The 18,959-nt window shown below is 41.4% G+C and overlaps 4 protein-coding genes across 8 annotated transcripts in view; 3 read left to right on the top strand and 1 right to left on the bottom strand.

Annotated features, from left to right (window-relative positions):
* Positions 1–3,190, top strand: part of LOC117554205 (1-phosphatidylinositol 4,5-bisphosphate phosphodiesterase beta-4-like) — an 87,164-nt gene extending 83,974 nt beyond the window's left edge. For all 3 annotated transcript variants that reach the window (XM_034228508.1, XM_034228507.1, XM_034228506.1), the window contains one exon: positions 100–3,190. In XM_034228508.1, coding sequence (XP_034084399.1) covers positions 100–168 — 69 coding nt within the window. In that variant the 3' untranslated portion in view covers positions 169–3,190. The remainder of the gene's footprint in view (positions 1–99) is intronic.
* A 504-nt stretch (positions 3,191–3,694) lies between these two features.
* On the top strand, positions 3,695–5,228 carry LOC117554226. The gene has a single exon (XM_034228548.1). The coding sequence runs from the start codon at positions 3,768–3,770 to the stop codon at positions 5,226–5,228; it is 1,461 nt and encodes a 486-aa protein (XP_034084439.1). The 5' UTR covers positions 3,695–3,767.
* A 707-nt stretch (positions 5,229–5,935) lies between these two features.
* lamp5 (lysosomal associated membrane protein family member 5) lies at positions 5,936–11,097 on the top strand. Its single transcript, XM_034228701.1, has 6 exons — positions 5,936–6,482; positions 6,932–7,110; positions 7,621–7,752; positions 8,261–8,357; positions 8,624–8,812; positions 10,030–11,097. Exons 1-6 carry the CDS (start codon positions 6,422–6,424, stop codon positions 10,203–10,205), a joined length of 834 nt encoding a protein of 277 aa, XP_034084592.1. The 5' UTR covers positions 5,936–6,421; the 3' UTR covers positions 10,206–11,097.
* Positions 11,098–16,784: 5,687 nt separating this feature from the next.
* pak7 (p21 protein (Cdc42/Rac)-activated kinase 7) overlaps positions 16,785–18,959 on the bottom strand; it is an 84,753-nt gene continuing 82,578 nt past the window's right edge. For all 3 annotated transcript variants that reach the window (XM_034228654.1, XM_034228655.1, XM_034228656.1), the window contains one exon: positions 16,785–18,558. In XM_034228654.1, the coding sequence (XP_034084545.1) occupies positions 18,403–18,558 (156 nt within the window). In that variant the 3' untranslated portion in view covers positions 16,785–18,402. The remainder of the gene's footprint in view (positions 18,559–18,959) is intronic.

The following is an 18,959-nucleotide window of genomic DNA, read 5'->3' as shown; positions in this document are numbered from 1 at the left end:
CTACGAAGTGTGTGGTTTATATTGCGTGCAAAAGTATGTGAGGAAATGATTTGTCATTTTCTGTAGCTATGTGTCTAACGGTGTTTTCTCTCCTCGAAGGCCAAGGACATGCAACAGATGGTGAAGTTGGAGGAGGAGATGGACCGCAGACCTGCCACGGTGGTGTGAGCGAATGAGACAGAGGCACATGCATGCACGCACACACACACACACACACATGCATGCAGGTGCAGAAACACTGCACCGCTGATAGCCCTCTACAACCCAGAGACATTAACCCTGGTTACATCACTGTCTCTACTTTCTGTCATCTTTCACACACAAACAAACACAGTAGCCCTCCCACCACTCAGTTTCTGCACCCTTACCTCACCCACCAACTCTACAACACTGAGCCATTGGTGCTCCAATGTTACCTCGGAAGCAAAACACAGAATCAGACGTATCCCCTCCTCCACTGTTTGTAGTTTGAAATGTTCACCTTCAATGCTCTCTGAATCCTACGGGCAACACAAGCTGCAGCTATGGGTGGACACACACTCACTCACACACACACACATGCACAAACACTCACTCACGGGAGGTGGATAACCATTCCCTTTTATACTTTGTTCCTTCTTTCTTTCTTTGAAAATGGTACCCGATGAACTGCTCCGGAAAGGGCGCGAAGAGGTGAAAAGAATATGTTTAAGATTTAATGTCATTTCAGCACAAATGAAAAAAGGTTGTGAAATACACTGTACGCTACACACCAGTCCTGTCCTGAGCACTTTGTATGTGTAGGCCATTATAACAATGTGGAAAATGTAGCAGTGCACTACTGTAGGTTTTCTGTATTTCAGTAAGAATGTATTTTTAAAAAAGAAAATCACTTTATGAAGGAGTAGCAAACACCACGTGTCACCTATACCTACAATGCAAGTTGTGTGGCTTCACAAAGATGTGTTACTGACGTTTTTGTTGTCCGACAATGTTACAGCCGACTATAAAAAGGCTTATTATCTTCGCTGCGTCAAAAGACTATAAAGGGATCACAATGGAGAGATGTTCACTTTGATTATGGCCCATTTCCCCAGTCAAGTTCTGTGTTTAAATGCTATACCCTAGAGATTGTGTACCTTTTGTGTTTTACTTGAAAATAACATGCTAAAGTCATTTTTATTTATTTTTACAATTGCCCTCAATCATCCCAAGTTTATACCTGCAAATCTCAAAGTGTTATGCTCCTAATGTTGGGCTCAAAATCACCTCTATACTATGCAAACTATACAAAACATGATTCCCTTCAAGCTTAAGGTGTCAAAAATACAGAAAATCAATTATGACCGTGACCAAAAGAAATAGAGGAAAATTATACAGTAATAGTTACCCAAATGTTTTATTTGTTTTGCCTTTAATGATGGATGACTAAACAACATGAAGGTAATACATTGAAAGCAGAGGCTCCATAGTCTAAAACAAGACATCCAGCTCTATAGCACCCACTTTGTCAAGGCCTAAGAGCCCTAGACATAAACACTGCACCACTGTATACCAGAGAGTATCTACAGTAGCATATACATCTGGAACAACCGGAGAACTGTTAACTGTGGAAACTACCCAGAAAAAGAGGCCCGTTGACAAAGTAGGCAAATAAAAGAAGGAAGGTTTAAAACTGTTATTTCTTCTAAGCCAGATGAGTAACTAACAACACCTGGCCATGTTGCTTACAATATGAACAAGCAGATTAAAAACGTGCACATGTGGGCAAAGTTGTGGAGAGTTTTGCACTCGAAACTCTTGTGAAATTGTGCCAAACTCTTAACACACATGTAGCAACATGTGTCAATGCGTGGCAGCACATTCATTCTGCTGTGATGCATTGTGTTAATTGAGCAGCCCATCACCATCGGACAAGAACTTTTGCAGAGCGAAGTCAAAGCCATCTGGCCTAGTCCTCATTAAAGCGCTGTTTAAGTGAAGTGCTCCCTTAATAGCTTCTTGACTGCACGTTAGCAACCTCAGCTTGTAATCCTCAACGTTTCCCTGCTCGCCTTCAGTCAGATGTCAGACTGAGTCATTAAAAGAGATTTGTAACAAAGCCTGTGACATGGCTGCCACACACTTTCCACACCAGGGACTTCAGAGCAGGCCTGTGTCCCCCACACGTTCCCTTACTGTTTATGGCACTACAGAGCACTTGAGGAAGCACTATTGTCTGCAGTCTTGGTGACACTGCTGGACAAAAAGCCCCTACAGGGAATGGAATGTGAGGTACGATTATACAGTAATACTGTGGGTAGTACTGTAGTATTTGTGCACATATGACGATGCCTGGCAGTCACATTGCAGGGCATACCACTAACAAAGATGACCAAAAGTCGTTATAATGATGACACAAAAAACATGAGGATAAAAGCACCTCGAGGTGTTAAGCCCTGTTTCAAATATATTTCCTGCTGTAACACACATATAGGGTAGATGGGATGTTCTTGTATATACTGGAATGTATGTAGTTTCATTTACTGTTTGACCAATTGTGTTCTGTCATACAAGGGCTTGGGACAGAGTGGGTCTGTGGGATGTTGGGAAAGACATGTATCAACCACTGGGTTTTCTTTGTTGTCTCCGTCTCCCAGTCTGCCCTGACTGCACCGCACAACACAGTGTAAAGCTCACACCACATATCTACTGCAGAGATAAACAAGTCAAAAAGTGCTTTTAAATTGTATTCCATCGCTTTCAATTGTGCCACTCGGTGTCTGCTAGGATGGTACAATTATTTTGTGAATGATAAAATGCCAAATTAAGGGGTTATTTATATGAAGATATATATAAATAAATGAATATATATATATATTATATATATTAGATATAATGTGTAGTTTAAGAATATTATGTTTGTTAGAGGCTTTGTTGCACTATAGTGGAATGTTTTTGTTGTGTGATTACATGTAACCTTTGGCTCTCTAGTTTGTCAAAAAGCCGATTATTTTTGCAGAGCAAGTCACCGATTTCATTTCCTCAGTTTCTACTGTATCTCCTCTTTGTTTTCTATTTGAACTGTAGCTTGTCAATAAACCATTCTGTGCGTGTTTTTGTATTTATATTGTATTGTTGAACTTAAAGCAATGAAAATACTGTTGTTATCCAGCTCCTTTAATACTGTTTTATAGTATGTGTACCAATAAATCCAGGTGTAAAACGGGACATGATGAAGAGGCTCATTTTTGTTTCATCCAAGTATATTTTGTTGTTGTGTCAGAATATGATCCTCCTGTTTATATAGGTTGTATATAGTCCTACTGGTGTGTTGAACACAGTAGTGCTTAACACTTGATATTTCATATTTGTCTTTGACCCATCATTAAAACATTATTCAGATCCAAGATTGTTTAAGCTCTTACTCCCTTCAGAATCATTTTGAATGGAACATGTTTTAAGTGGTGTCATACTGTATTAGCGTGCAACGCCCGCGCACTTATTTTCCAGACAATGAATACTGCGGTCTAATCACATTCAACAAGTGCAGGATCATTCAACATCGCAGATCCACTCGTGAGGCTGTTGATTGTCATTATAAGCAAAGTATTTCCATTTGAAAGACGAACAAAGCGTGGGGTTTATGTTTGCGTTGCCTGGCAACTCCGTGGCTGCCCTCTTCACTATATAACAGAGGTGATGTGTTGTTTTTCTCAGCACTCGTCCCGTTTTTAGGAGAGGGTTCCAAACCTGCTCCATATCCTTTATAGCTGAACTTGATCTGATGAGAAGCCCATTTCAGAATCATGCTCAAGGCTCAGGGAAAGTCCAATGAGCAAACAGGCACTAAGATCCTCCTGGAGGCGATGTCCAAGGATAAAGTCCACCTGGCCAGGTTCGTTCTGGACGCGCTGGATGGGGAGATTGTGGACTGCAAAACAGAGGACGCACAGACCCCCCTTATCTCCTCCATCCTGCTGCCTGATGGCCACACTCGGTGTAAGTTTGTAGAGCTTCTGCTGCAGAAAGGCGCCAGTGTGAACTGTCCAGACGGAACCGGGCGCACCGCGCTCAGTTACGCATGTGAGCAAGGCTCCCTAGACGCTGTGAAGATCCTGGTCCGACACAATGCAGACCCTGAGGTTGTGGACGTGTGGGGGAACACTGCGCTAATGTATGCCACAGTTTCAGGGCACTCCCATGTGGTAGAGTTTCTGGTGAGATCGTTCAAGAGGCTGGGTCTTCGGATAGACAGGCAGAATAAAGTTGGAAACTCTGCAATTGAAGTAGCGAAGTTTCTCGGTCACACAGAGTGCGTCTTTGCGCTCACAAACAGTTTCAAGAAGAACCGGGAAGCTCAGGGAAATGCGCAGCCGCGACTTAGTTTGGGAAGTGTTGATGTTAATGACACGTTTGGAAGGAGAGTTGGAAGTGTAGTGAATAAACTTGAGGATTTCCAAACGTGTGATCATGCTGATTGTTTATTGGTTCCAAATTGGAGTTGGCCAACAAGACCGAGGGTAAAGCAGAGTCGGCTGCCGTCGATGGACTCTATAGAGGAGTTTGAAAGAGAGCAGGACGCTTCCTCCTCGCCTCCACAGCTGGTCTTCTCCGGAGTCCTAACCCCTAAACCTCCTCCGCGCACTTCAGACCACCACAACAACTTTACGCACCCTAAAACTGGCGATGACCACCTCCCCCTACCTAAACTGAGCTGTGAGGCTCAAACATCATATTTTCCCAGCGGAAACATCCACAGACCCAGCGCGCCCTCCGCCCTGGGCATCCTACTGTCTCCCATTCCTTCCAACAAAAGCGAGGCTGACTCAGTGACAGACACATCTAAAACATTAGAGTTTGGTGTGCGCAGATTTTGTGACAGCTACTATGAGAAAAGGTGTAGTCTGCCAACTAGTATCCTCAGACCCACACCTCCGGACCGAACACTAGTGCCTGTGCGTAAATCCAGAACCGTGAGGAGGCGCGAGGCGTCTCCCTGTAGGGCTGAACCTCCTCCGTTCACCGCACTAACTTCCACTACTTCAAACACGACCTTCTCGGTGCTGAGCAACAAACTCTTGCGCCGGTTCACCTCCCCGGAGATTAAAAAGAACCCAAAAGAGTTGGAGGAGAGTCCCATGTTGGCTTCAGGGCGGATTCCGCGATCAGAAACTTCTCCTCAGTGCAGAAAACACCCCCAAGTGGACAGTAAACCCAGCATTGACAGCATCAGCTCGGTCAAGTGCGAGTTTGGCATTTTTAAATAAAAATGCCACTGTGCGTAGAAAGTGTTTTGCCACTTATGTCAAGATTCTAACGTTACTTTTAGACCTAGTTACATACAACTTTAAACACTTTGCCCAAACGTGCGTAGATGCCAGCTCCTGCCAGGAGGATATTGCAGCCACAGAGTGAAACGCGATGTAAAACTTGCAGTTTCAGTGTGTATGGTTCAGCCCTTACAGAATGGGCGGGGCTTCCATCGAAGGTGGAAGGGTGATAATAAATACACAATTAGTCAATTCAGCATTTACTCATGTTGTGCTACAATATTTCATATGTTTCTGTTATCATATTATTCTTGAATTATGTAAGATGTTATATCATCTTTCATGATTGTATTGGTGGCTAACAGTAAATAAAATGTCACTTTCTGAAATGAACTGTGTCCTGAGTGTGACAGAGAGAACACAAATGCATTATCAAATCAACATTGGTGCAGCAAGACAACAAATGTGGTTCCAGTGCCAGTTTTTAACTTGTATAACTTCTGAGAATTTTAAAATGTGTAAGTGTATTTGTAAAATTGTATAAAATCTCACTCTGTTGAATAATACTTATAACATATATTCATTATAATATTTAAAGTCTCCATATTAGATTTGTGCAGCATAACTCAGCTGCAACCTTGCAGAAGTGGAGTTTGCAGGAGGGAGGGGGTGTTGTCGGCATTACCCTCTAGACATACATCATTTCAGCCCAACCTACAGCTGCTGCACAGAGATGGACACTACAGCATTGCGGGGATAAGCGAGACTGCATGCCGAGTCCTTCTTTACAAGAGAGTAATTCAGGTTTCCAACTTTTTCTTCAAGAACGATCATTAATCCTGATGCTAATGATGTGCAGAAGGGGCTCAGTCCTGCAGCTGTCACTGGGTTAAACCCCTTCAACCTTGGAGAAGGCACTCTGTTTGGCCGGCCAAAACTCCTCAGAGCCGGCTGCTCCTGCAGAGCAAACCGGATCTCACGTCCAACCTGGAGACAATTTTTGCTGCATTCAGGATGATCTGAGCGTGACTGCTGGGTGCTGAGTGGAGGCATCCCCCCCTCTCTCTCTCTTTTCCTTCCTTCCTCTCCCGCCTCCCCTCTCTGTCTTTCTTTCTCTTCTTGTCGTGGGTTCAGCACGGGCTGCCCAGTAGTTTAGCCCCTTTTTTTCAGCGCTGGGAAAGCTGGTAGCGATGGGACGACTCGATTTCAGCACCACGGAGAGCGCCCGGCTTCTGCTGCTCGCTGTATTCGGTAAGGGAGTGTGTTTAGTGTGTGTGCAGCTGTCGTGACTCTTCACTGCAGTGAGTGTGTGTACGTGTATGCGTATTCACATTATGCGCGTGTTTAGGCATGACAGAGTCGATGTGTGTGGAATATTTCACATGTTATTTCCTCCTTAAATGAATATAAAAGTCGTTCAACGTGTTCAGCACTTTCTGACGTTGTTGAGACTGCAGCCAGTGGCGTGCTGTTGCTCCCCTGATACTGCAGATTTCCCTCTCCGGGGTTTTTACCTGACTTTGCCGTATAAGGAAACAGTGGTGATCTAAAGATGTGAGCTGAATCTAAAATATGACCATTATGCCGCTGTATCTGCTGGTTGTGCATGTGTTGGGATGTGTGTGCCCCTTCTGATACCCCGCAGACATACATTAGCCCCACCTGCGACTTCTTAATATTCTGTGCGGCTCTGTTGCCAGGTGTGCTGGCGCTGTCCGTGGTGCTGGCGGAGCAGGAAGGGGAGAACCTTTCCGGTCTCTCCAACAACCCGGACAAAGCCATCTTCGCCGTCCGGGAGAACGGCACGACATGCCTGATGGTGGAGTTCGCCGTGAGATTCCTCGTGCCATATGACGTGCTCGCGCTCAATGGGATAGACGTAAGGAATCCCCCGAGAATATTAATACATGTGGATGTGCATGATTTAGTCAAAATAATAAACGCAATGGTTGTTTCAAGCAATCTTGCGTAAAATATTGCTGTATGCTGAATACATGACAAGGTTTGCTTGTCGTGCGTAAAGGTAAACATATTTTTTTACATGCAAAATATTTTTGCCGTTTATTTCAATTGCGGGTTTTTTTGCGCTTATAAGAAAAATGCACGTTAGAATTATAATGGGAAACTGCTTTCGTATAGTGTGTAGTTGTGCTGACCACGTCAAACCCATCATCAAGAAAATAAAATATTGTTTTAAATATCAAACTTATCATTATATATATTTGGACTTGTTATTGTTTCTGCTTATAAAAACTACTAATTATTTGCTGCTTTTTGCATATTGGGTTACACTATTCAGTCGTGCGTAAAAATGGAATGCTTAAAACCAGCGACATGAATCCGTAATGTGTCCCCAACTCTTTGCACGTGCTTTCTGTGTGTGTTGCAGCTGATCACGGAGCAGGCGGCGTTCACTCTGCCCCGAGGTGCAGAAATCGAGGGGACATGTGGGAGCACGGAGTCAGAGATCCAAATATCCTGGAAGAACAACGCCTACACCCTCCGCATCTACTTCTCTAAGGTGGGCGAGTCAACGACAATGATGCTGTGCAATTTAAAACAAATGAAAGCATCTCCTGGAAACATAGCAAAACGCCAACCCACACTAAATAATATACGCTTTCAGACATGTGATGTCCTATTTTGGTTGGGAAATTAATCATGATGCAAGAATCGCCTGTTTCCTGAATTAAGTCAAATAAAATAAATGAAAAGCCTCGTCATGATGGATTGTTCTTCTGATTGAAAGCCAACGCGGCCTCTTCATGCAGGGGGGAAGCCGAGTTTGACACGCGCATGTGTGTGTGTGTGTGTGTGTGTGTGTGTGTGTGTGTGTGTGTGTGTGTGTGTGTGTGTGTGTGTGTGTGTGTGTGTGTGTGTGTGTGTGTGTGTGTGTGTGTGTGTGTGTGTGTGTGTGTGTGTGTGTGTGTGTGTGTGTGTGTGTGTGTGTGTGTGTGTGTGTGTGTGTGTGTGTGTGTGTGTGTGTGTGTGTGTGTGTGTGTGTGTGTGTGTGTGTGTGTGTGTTACAGGAGCTCCGTGAGAAAGACATTGAGGTCTGGAAGATAAGCAAGGTCCAGTTCGTCTATGACTCCTCTGAGACATCGCATTTCATCAACGCGTACAACCGTGAGTCCCCCGCCGAGCGCATGTACATGTATTATTACACAACTTTCTAAATCAATTAAAATTGATTATTTTATTTAAAAAATGTCATTGCCAACTGTTTGGTTTTTATCTTCTTTTTAATTCATGGACAATTATGGGATATCATTTTCACATAGGCCCCTACCTGGAAGCAAATGACAGACTTTAAAACCGTCCACAGGTGCATTTACATTACAGTGCCTTCGTTCTTAATTCACTTGAGTTCTTGACCCATCTTTTCTCTCCAGCGGGAAAGCACACAGCCAGCACCCACCACCTGTCGGCCCTGGTGACCCCCGCAGGGCAGTCATATGTGTGTGCAGCTCAGCAGACCCTCACCCTCATCTCAAGCGACCACCAGAAGGGCATCACCGTCTCTATGTATGACGTCCAAATCCAGCCCTTCGACATCGCCTCTGACTTCATGTTCAGCGAAGGTAAGAATATACACCACAGCATCTCTATGAGAAACGCTGCACACACTGTGATGAAGACGAGAAACACATATCTCTCTCTCTGGTGGGTATTGCTGCAGTTTGAGGAGCGCATGGCTTCAGGGGGACAAGAGAAAAAAAGAAGGTGGTAATGCAAGGGAGACAAAGGAGACGCAAAGAGACAAAGAGATAAAGGGTGGGGAGACCTCAGGACTTTATGAGTGCAGTCATATCCTTTACCTCAGTGCAGCTTTTATAGACCTTGCTGTCCTCTGAAACCAATCACCTTGGAAGAATCATTTGCTCTGAGCTGCTGTAAACTAGGCTGTGCTTTGCTTCACTGCCTCCCTCCTTGTGTGCATTACTGCTGTCCGCAGGGAGGAACACATTCAACTTCAAACCACGCAGCTGTGTTTAGCTGTCCCCTTTACAGACATACACAGATGCGTGCATGCCAACATGCCCTTAAACTAAGCACAACATCTAAATAGGAGAAATGAGAGAAGAAGCATCTGTGTGAATATTGCGTCAGTGCACAACACAACTGCACGTTGTGTTGTCAAACCTCTTTCAACCAATACTGATGCTGCCTGACTTACCCTATGAAAGGGCAACATGATGGGTGTGTGGTTCACACTACAATCTGCCAGGGTTTGGCCATTGACTTGCGCACGCCTGGTTGTTTTTTAACGAGTTTGCATGAAATGTGTTTTCATAATGCACTGCCACGTCGCATCGGATGTTTAATGCAATAAAGTGCGTCTGATGGTATGCCATGCATCTGACAAAACTCTTTACATGCGCAACAAAAACGTTCCAACTCCTTTGGTTACTTAGTCATTTAATTTAAAAATCATTATATTAAATATATAAGTGAAAGGCATTCTTGATTAATTGACTCGTCAGCCATTTTGTCAATAAATTAATTATCTAAGTCCAAATCCTCTAGTTTCAGCTTCAATTTATATTAAATAATAAAATCTATTAAATATTAATATTATAACATCATATTTTCTTTATTATTTGACTTGTTCAGACAAAATGTGAGTATGACATGATCATCCCAATATTATTCAATTAAAAAGAAAACAATATTTAATATCACCCAGCCTGAAAAGGGGTACATATGAAATCTGAATAAATGTACCCACTCCCTCTGGGACCCTTGTCACGAATGTTCTGTCCCCTCAGCATACTAATTGTGTTTCCCCTTTCTGCAGCCTACAAGTGCATCACTGACCAGCGGGAGCGCCTGGAGGAGACCCTCCCCCTCATTCTGAGTTTCATTTTGGCCCTTATAATCGTCATCACAGTCGTGGTCTACCACTTCCACCTGAAGCTGACAGCGGTCCAGCCCGTGCTGCCCAGAGATCGCTCCATGTACAAGAACATGTAGCCAGCTCTCTCCGAAGCTAATGATGAAAGACTTGTCTCTTTGAAGTCCCCGGCCTAACACGATGGACTGAAACCCTGACGGAGAAGTGTGTGTCGCCTGTACTGAAGGCCTACTGGAACTTTTGAACAGCTAAGACACAAGTTAATGGGACAGCTTGGGGCCTAGCATGGATATAGTTGCAGGGTAAACTCACCAAAACCTAATTTACCTGGCAGAATTGAATCTTAAGGCCATCAAATCATAGTCTGTACTTGTGTAATTAGATTTCAATGAAAGTATACCATACATTATTTTCTGAATGTATGCGGAAAATATAATTGACTTCTGTTCAGGTCTGTGGTTGTTTGTCTGAGACAGTTATTATATTTTGATCTGATTTCTCTTTAAAAGAAATGTCAGAAATGGCCAGAGCTTCAGCTGTCATTTTCCAACTCTCTGTTGTCTTTTCCTCTCGTTCTCTCTCTGGAACTGCTGCTAAATAATTCATGACCTATTGGTGGTTCTGTATTTGCTAGTCTTTCTTCAAGATTTCCTTTTAGTTCTTTTTGAATGCAGCCATAGTGTTTTGAAATCCTTGTAGTGTGTGTGCAGTACAGTGGCATTCAGAGTTGCAATGTGTTTGACTTCTCAACACTAATGTATGGAACATATCAAAAAAAGGGAAGACATATAAAAAACATCTGAAAAGATTCTGTCCTAAATAGTGGAGAATTTTAAAGAATGCTATACGAAAGTGTTTATGAAAAGAGAGGTTATTGTAAAAAAAAAGAAAAAAGTAATATGTGTATAATATTTTTCAGAATCAAAGTCTATGCATAAACCTCTGCTGATGCAATCTTGTGCAGTATTCTTCTGTTCATTGAAATAAATGGAATCATCTCTACAAACATGTGAATGTATTACTGTTATCTATCACATTAGCACAATCTCTTCCATCTTTCAAGTGTAACACCATTTTATTTGTTGTTGGAAAACAATCTATCAAGACTACAGAGTTTTAATAGAACACAGCTGCTTGAAAAAGCTGGTGGATACTCCCGTCAAAGAAGATGCAGTAGAAATGAGGCATCGATTTTGTCATCTGATACTGGACTTTTGTAGGTAATGTGATATGATTAAGTGTAATTGATCAGAGCATTTCTGTCAGCTACACCTGTTTGTTTCAGAAGTATAGCCGTCGTCACACATCACCCTCAGTCAAGTCAGTAAAGTCAAAGACCTTCTTCCAGTTTTTCACTCACACAGAAATGATATAGCAGAAATTGTCTTTTCGTTAGGAAATCAATCAATAACAAGAATCAATGTATAGTGTGTCTTAAAAAAGTCACAGGCTAGTATGTCATAAAAGTATCATGAAAACATCATGGGAAGGTATACGTCGTATAAATGTAAGAAAGTCAAACGATAGTAAATCATAGAATATTTTAGGAAGTCATTCTATACTACATGTTTGTTTACAAAAAAGCTATGCCAGAAAGACAAAGTCAGAATAGTATAGTATTATATAATATATATTTTAATATACATTAAGGGAGTAAGTATCATATTATAGTATTTTGAAAATATAATTTTAAAAAACTGCATAGGATAGTATATCAAAAATACTTAGTATAGTATGTCGAAAATATCATACAAATTACATGGTATAGTATGCCCAAAATATTTTTAATAAAACGACATAGAGTAGGCTAGTATGTTTCAAGAAACGACATAGTATAGTATATCAAAAATATCATGAGAAATTACAGTATGTGGCAAATAACAGAAAAACCAACATAGGACAGTGTCCAAAAATATAAAATAGTACCGTATGATGAAAAAATATCATTAAAAAAAACATATGTCCAAATGATCAGATAAAAAACACATATTATAGTATGCTAGTGTTATGCCTACTGGATTTCACCCTCTGTAACTTTGGCCTGGGTGGTCTCACCAAAATCACTGTTATTACACTCTAGTTTACACAAACAAAAGCATTTTACTCTTGGTTCATAGTGAAATGTTAAAGGAGGGTGATCATCGGATAAGGGTTAACTTTGAGGGCTGCTCCTGGATGGTTGGTACTTCTGGTTAATCAAACTATGTTTTTCTCTTATTTCTTGATTTCTTGAGAATTCAAACTATGTTATAACACTCTTTTGTATAGATAAACATGTACGGGGAACAACATAATCAAATCAAATCATAGGTGGGTGAGTTCAAAGTGATTGATTTCTGATGGAAGGCCCCAAAGGCCACATTACAACCAAACAAAGGAGAACTTCTCATGATACTGTATCTACAGGTGTATAGAAAAGCACATCAACTATCGTTTTGACCGTATCATAAAACCACCAAATAATTAAATGTTAATACATCCAGAAAGACCAGAGAAATTACAAATGCAGCTGACCTGAACAGAATTAATTATTCACGGCTGAGGTGGATATGGCAATTACGAACAATGGTGGCCATGGTTAAGGCAACAGGGGAAATAAGTTTAGGCCAGCTGTCAACAACCTGGACCAAAATGTGTAATGAAACAGCTCATAAACCCAACACATTATAACTGGGCCTAAAACAGTCAGAAACACAGTTGTCAGCAGGCTAGTTCTGATGGGCAAAGGCAGCACAGAGGGAAGCTATATAGGGTATGCCAAGTACCAAGTACGTTAGCCAAAAGTACAAACAGGAAATACAGTAGGCTCATCTCCATTGAATATTTCACCTCCTCCTTTCCCTCACTCGCGTCCCTTCCTTGCGTCTTAGCTCCGCCTCCGTAAGACGCGAGCGAGAGACGTGAGGACAGAGGAGTCCTCAGGTATTAATTGGGATGTCCTCGTTCACTCCAGCGTCACCATAAACAACACCCTTTACTTCTGGCTTGCGCACAGTTTTATCACCTGTCACTGGACTTCCCTCCACATAAATCCCTTCAAACCTGGGATTTAGTTTCACATTGAAATGATTTCGTCCATCTCTTCCATTCATCTCTTTTATTATAGTTTTCTATGTATTATTTTTGGTCCTGTATTTGTTTTTCCAGGTATAACATTTCATTTAAAGGTGGGGTAGGTAAGTTTCAGAAACCGGCTCGAGTGCACTAACATTTGAAAGTACACAGCCGAAAAGAATCCGCCCCTTCCTTCAGACTTCCTTACAGAGCACCTCCTCCAACACACATGAACGCGCACGTGACGTCAGCAGACTGGTGAAAGTGGCCGCCTGTTGCTGGCGAGTAATGCAAATGTATGCCCAATGAGGGCACGAGATACATTTGTGCGTGCACGAGATGGAAGGCTGACAGACAGGGCGGCAATCCAATCCAATTGGTTGTACTTTTTACAGTATTACGGCTTCCACAGATGACATTTTTTTAATGGATTTTTTGTCAAAGCACTTAAGATATTCATTGCTATTGGGATGTTAAGAGCATTCCATGGAATATAACACAAAGTGTATCTCGAGCCGGTTTCTGAAACGTACCTACCCCACCTTTAAGTTATAATTATAATCATAACAATAATAATAATTGGATGTTGTTATTTAATTTGTCCTACAGAAGAGAGACACAAATCGCTAAAATATGTATTAGTTATTACCCGTATTTGTATATATCCTAAATGTCTGACGTGTTGTGGGTCTACCAAACATGCATCACAAACCACAAGTAAGAACTGTAAGTTATTATTTTATAATCAAAACATTATTATTGAATTTGTAAGTATATTTCACACACTTTAATGTTTTTATAGAGTATGATTTCCTCATTCGTACCTGTTAAGCCCCGAGCCTGTTTTCCAGGTTTCAGGCTCGAAAATGACAGTCCCAGAACAAATGACCATGACTTCACTTCTAAAAGGGGACAATTAATATTCTTTTTTCTCAAAGCAATGATAAACCTGTGAGTTGGATGTAGAAGAGTCAGAGTCAATATAGATCTTTTTTTATTTTTAAAGTAAATTCAGATTGAACATAGTAAAAAAATGTAAATGATAGTGTCCGTCCAAAAAAACAACATTACTTATAGTGAAAACCACCCTTGAATGATGGGATCGGAGAATAAAAGCTTTAGGAATCCAAACTATAACATATAATAAGTACCCTGTATCAAGATTGATGCAAAACAAGTGCAAGTTGACCTTTTTAGAGAGATTTAGCAAAAAACCCACTTCTGGGGTCATTTGGGTGCATCTCTGGCCCCCCTTGGTCGATTTTGATGATTGACATCTATTTTTAACCTAGAGCCAATAGAATCGAGGGGAAGTTCCACATACACACACGTTACCAAATAAGGAGTGAGAGTGCCACGTAGCCAAAACAGGAAGCTGTCATACACTCTGGAAGCTATCATTAGCAGCTAATATGAAAACTCCGTTTTTGACATAAAAATAAAATGATGGATTATCATAATTTTTTCAAAGTGACAGACACATTCAATTAACCTATGGATTAACCTTCAGCCGTGTTTTTCTCGTTTTAATGCCATTGAACACAACTTTTGATCAGAATAACAGCAAAAGGCGAGCATATCTCCGTGTTTTGCTACCTAAAGCTACGTCGTGTGTTGTCTGTATTTGCTTCCCCTGTTGCGAGTTCTACTCGCTCCGTGATGATACTTATATTTCTAGAATCCGTGGAATCTCAGCTTGTTAGCTAAGCTTGTTTGTGCAGATCTGATATATATATATAGTATATCGATCGATTTATACCTAGAGTTCTGTGCTAAGTCCGTTAGCATGTTTTCGCTCAGGGCTCATTTAGACCCTTCTTGTGAGACTTGTGTTTTGTTTCGGTAAAAATGGTTCGTATTGTCAGTTAGCTGAGTTTCTTCCCGTTAGGATGTATTGGTATGACACATTCATAGTTTTTTAAATATTAAGAAGCCCTGAGACACAGTGTCGTGAAAAAAAGCAAAGAAAAAAAGCCCCGCCGGTGGGGTCATTGGGGCTTAACAGGAGATGTAATATATTTTACTCTTAATGAAGCACTTTAAACATTTACTGACTCTGATCCTCGGTAAGATCAGCTGCAGTGAGCAGAGGCTGTGCAGCTGGGGGCGGAGCTCTGATGCGCGAGTCTGCTCTCGTGTATCCTCCCTTTCGTCTCCTCTGGAAGCCTCCTCCCTCACCCCTCCTCGTTGACTCCTCCGTGTGCATTTCAGCGATTGGGACGTCCTTCAACATGGCGTGTCTTGATCGATTTCCGGGTCAAGTCCCGGAGGAGGGGGAGAGAGGAGTCGAGGAGGGACATTGAGATGAACCTACTGTCTCATTCTGAAGACTTACCTGTTGTTGAGCTTCATTTATATCTTCCCGCCTGGACAACATTTTTAATTTTTCTTTATCCTTTCTTCTAAAAACTCAGCAACATGAACATGACCTTAGTCCTTGACCCGGTGAATAGTCGGTAAATTGATGTTTTCCATATGCTAACTAGCTTAATGGGCTAAAATAGACAAACAATGTCAAAGTGTTCAAAAAAACCAATCCATATTTAGACCTTTAACTGTCTATCATGATACTCGTCGTGAAAAGTGTTTAAAATATGTCATACTTGACATGAAAGGGAACACACATCATTAATGACGGCTCTGCTGCATTCAAGTGTTACGGTAACTTACGTCTTTACCTACAGTATACAAATGTTATACTTTTTATTTATTTGTTCAGTTTTATTTATTTGACATTGCCTAGCCTATATAATGTCAACATCCAAAAGACTTGCCAACAATATAACTTTCAACAATATACTAAATCTCTTAATTGTATTCAGATGTAGGCTATTAGTGTTAGTTTTGCCTATAAAAGTTACACTGCCTCTCACAAAACACCTCAGGTTGTTAAAATAAATGACCTTACTGTTATAAATGGTAGCTTTGGCCTTGAATTAAGCTATTCATTGATCAAGTGTGCTTTTACTTTAGTAAGGTGTCAACATGTCTGCTGTGAAAATAATTTAAAAACAACAATGCTGGCAATTTTAAGCTTGTGCAAGATTGCCAACAAACCTTTTTAGGTAACAATTGATAATCTCGAGTCTCCTATACCAATAAAGTGATGCTGGTTCTGTGTTGAGCAGTTGAGTGTGGTCTTTTGATATGTGGATGTATACTATTGACCTTAATAGTAACTCAGTGGCTCTACAGTCATGAGTTTGATGCCCTGCAGTCCCACTGGCCTCAGGTACTTGTGCTTTATTTACTGGGCCTGTCAGCAGAGGTATCTTTCTCTGAGAAAGAAGCTCCATTCTCTGTCCAAGTTAAATCAATATCCCATTACAGTGTTTCAGGGGGAAATGGCTTAGAGGAAAGAAAGAGAAATAACCTCATATATTATGGCAACGGCGATCCATGGATGTGTCTTCCTGCCTTCTGTTAGGAGGTGAAGTTAGGGTGAAATCGTTGGAAATGAGAACTGTTGAGTTAAGAGAATATGGAAGACCCAAACAACAAAGAGAAAATAAACTGTTGATGACTGAGAGGAACTCCCTTGAATAATCTGACTGTAAAAAAAAAAATCTCTGCTTGGTATGAGATACAGAGAAGAAGAGGAGACTGTAGAGGGTAATGAAGGAAAAATCCATGCAACACATCTCAATGTTTTTATGGGCGTTTTTTTTAATTGAAACCAGCTTCACTGATAACAAACATGCAATATCACTGTACAAGCCAACACCACAGATAAGTGTTACTCATTCAAGTCCTGACACTTTGTCAAGGATTAGCCAGCAGCACACACACGCACACACTTTCAGATGTTGTACAGAGATAAACACGCTCTACCTCTTTTGCTCTTTGACATACATACAGAGATACACACACACACACACACGTATACACAGTCATATTTACATATCACAGTGAATGATGGGTAAAAACGATGCGGGAGGAGGATTACACTGTTCTCCTGACCAGAGATGAGAATGGCAGCACAGTTCCAGTGATAGCGAGTAGTGTGTCTGACTGAGGTGGGATAAGGAGTGAGATGATGACAGTGAGGATGTGAGTAGAAAACGAGACCTTTTATCAGCATCCGAAAATCTGCGCGGGAGGCGGGCGTCTTGGATGGGCGCCTCTTAGCATTTACAGAAACAGGATGAGACTCCTAATATAAAAGAAAACAGGTCTGCGTGGAGTAAATCTTCTTTTTTTTGTCAAATCCACTCCATCTGTGCTACATTTAAATGCATGGCGTAATTACAGTATCATAAATACAGGGCATCATGGTTCATAAATAAATTTGGGGTATTGCTTGGATGATATAACAACTGACAGCACTGTCTGCGATGCACTTTTAGAAATGTAAATCAAAAAGCCAACAAGGAAACATAACAAAACAAACAAAAAGGCCACACTACCAAAAAAATAAACCTTCAATTCCAATAATAAATAAATACTTCAAAACGTCATACAAAATTCTGTCATTACCCTTTTTTCCAACATTTAATGGAAGTTCTGTCTACAAATGTAAGATAATAAATATATTTAGTATTTTTAGTAACAGTTAAGGTGGGTTTATTTGGGTTTCTCTTATATCTTTAAGCAAAAACTGGATTATAAACAGTAGGAAAGATCTCTGCAGAAACTCTATTTAATACTGCTCATATCACAATGGTTACGACACGATAAAATACTGCAAATTATCAAAACTGTACAGAAAAACTTACAAGTTTCTCTAAAATACATTTTCACTGTTAGTGTATGAGGAGCGATACGAGAGAGGTGGTCTCTGTTTGAGCAGCAGCCGTACAACAGTCATTACCAGTCAGAGCCCACTCTGGCACAGATGATTGTTCTGCCCTCCACTGCTCTGGTCTGGAGCGGAGACCTCCACTACGTCAGCAGATCAGCACAGCCCTCTGAAGCTCTTGCTGATGGCTTCTACAACTCTACATGGAGCTGCAGACTTCAAAGTGAAGGAAGAGAGAAGACTGCAGCAGGGCGAGTGAGCCCACACGTGTCTACTGGACGTCCAGCGAGTTACTCTTCTACTCCAGTTCAGTTTCAACAAGACTTCTTTTCTCCATTGTCTGTTTTTAAATGTAATTTCTCAAATATTCCTCTAGCTAATCTACTTCACGGTAACAGGTGTGAGTGTTAGTGACGCGCCACCGAGCGCTGGGGGTGGATAGCTGGGTGAGTGCCACCCTGCTAGTGTGTGTATGTGTGTGTTTTTTAGTGTAGAATAGGGCAGGTTTTGGGGCCAGCAGCAGTTCAGCGGTGGCGATAGTGTCTCATGAGGGGCACGATGCAGGAAGGGGGTCCGGACATCTTGAGGAAGGGGTGCTGGAGGAGCTCCTGGGCCGTGGCTCTCTGCGAAGGCTCCCGCACCAGCATCAGGTCCAGGAAGGAGCGCAGCACCGAGGACACCTGAGGACACAATAGAGGGTGTAATCTAGTCCTGAATTTGGCTTTGATTGTAAAGGGAGGTTTATTACACAAGAAACTAATTAGATTAAGAACCGGCTATTTGAATCATGGTTTACATCAGGGGTGTCAAACTCAAGGCCCGCGGGACAAATCCTGCCCGTAACTTCATTTTGTGTGGCCCGCTTTACAGAAGCATGTTGCCCATAAACTACATTTCCCACAATGCATCTCATTTTGTGACATGCCACAAAAGAGACTTGCAGTTATTTGCAATTCTTCGCCCTGGATTTCTGCTTTCAGACGTAGTTAATTATGAAGTTATTACCCTATCCAATAATAATAATCCAAAGCAGAGGCAATAATGTAATATAATATATAATTGTATATATATTAAATATTTA

The sequence above is a fragment of the Gymnodraco acuticeps genome, unplaced genomic scaffold (assembly GCF_902827175.1).
Source record: "Gymnodraco acuticeps unplaced genomic scaffold, fGymAcu1.1, whole genome shotgun sequence".
In the NCBI taxonomy this organism is placed as follows: Eukaryota; Metazoa; Chordata; class Actinopteri; order Perciformes; family Bathydraconidae; genus Gymnodraco; species Gymnodraco acuticeps.
The sequence above is the reverse complement of the archived record's forward strand: the minus strand, read 5'-3'. Positions and strand labels throughout refer to the sequence as shown.

Excerpts from the sequence above, each read along its gene's own strand:
- lamp5 (XM_034228701.1), top strand. The coding sequence starts at position 6,422 with ATGGGACGACTCGATTTCAGCACCACGGAGAGCGCCCGGCTTCTGCTG. Across the intron at positions 8,358-8,623 it reads TTTCATCAACGCGTACAACC|CGGGAAAGCACACAGCCAGC; the intron begins GTGAGTCCCCCG and ends TTTTCTCTCCAG. Across the intron at positions 8,813-10,029 it reads TGACTTCATGTTCAGCGAAG|CCTACAAGTGCATCACTGAC; the intron begins GTAAGAATATAC and ends CCCTTTCTGCAG.
- LOC117554226 (XM_034228548.1), top strand. The coding sequence starts at position 3,768 with ATGCTCAAGGCTCAGGGAAAGTCCAATGAGCAAACAGGCACTAAGATC.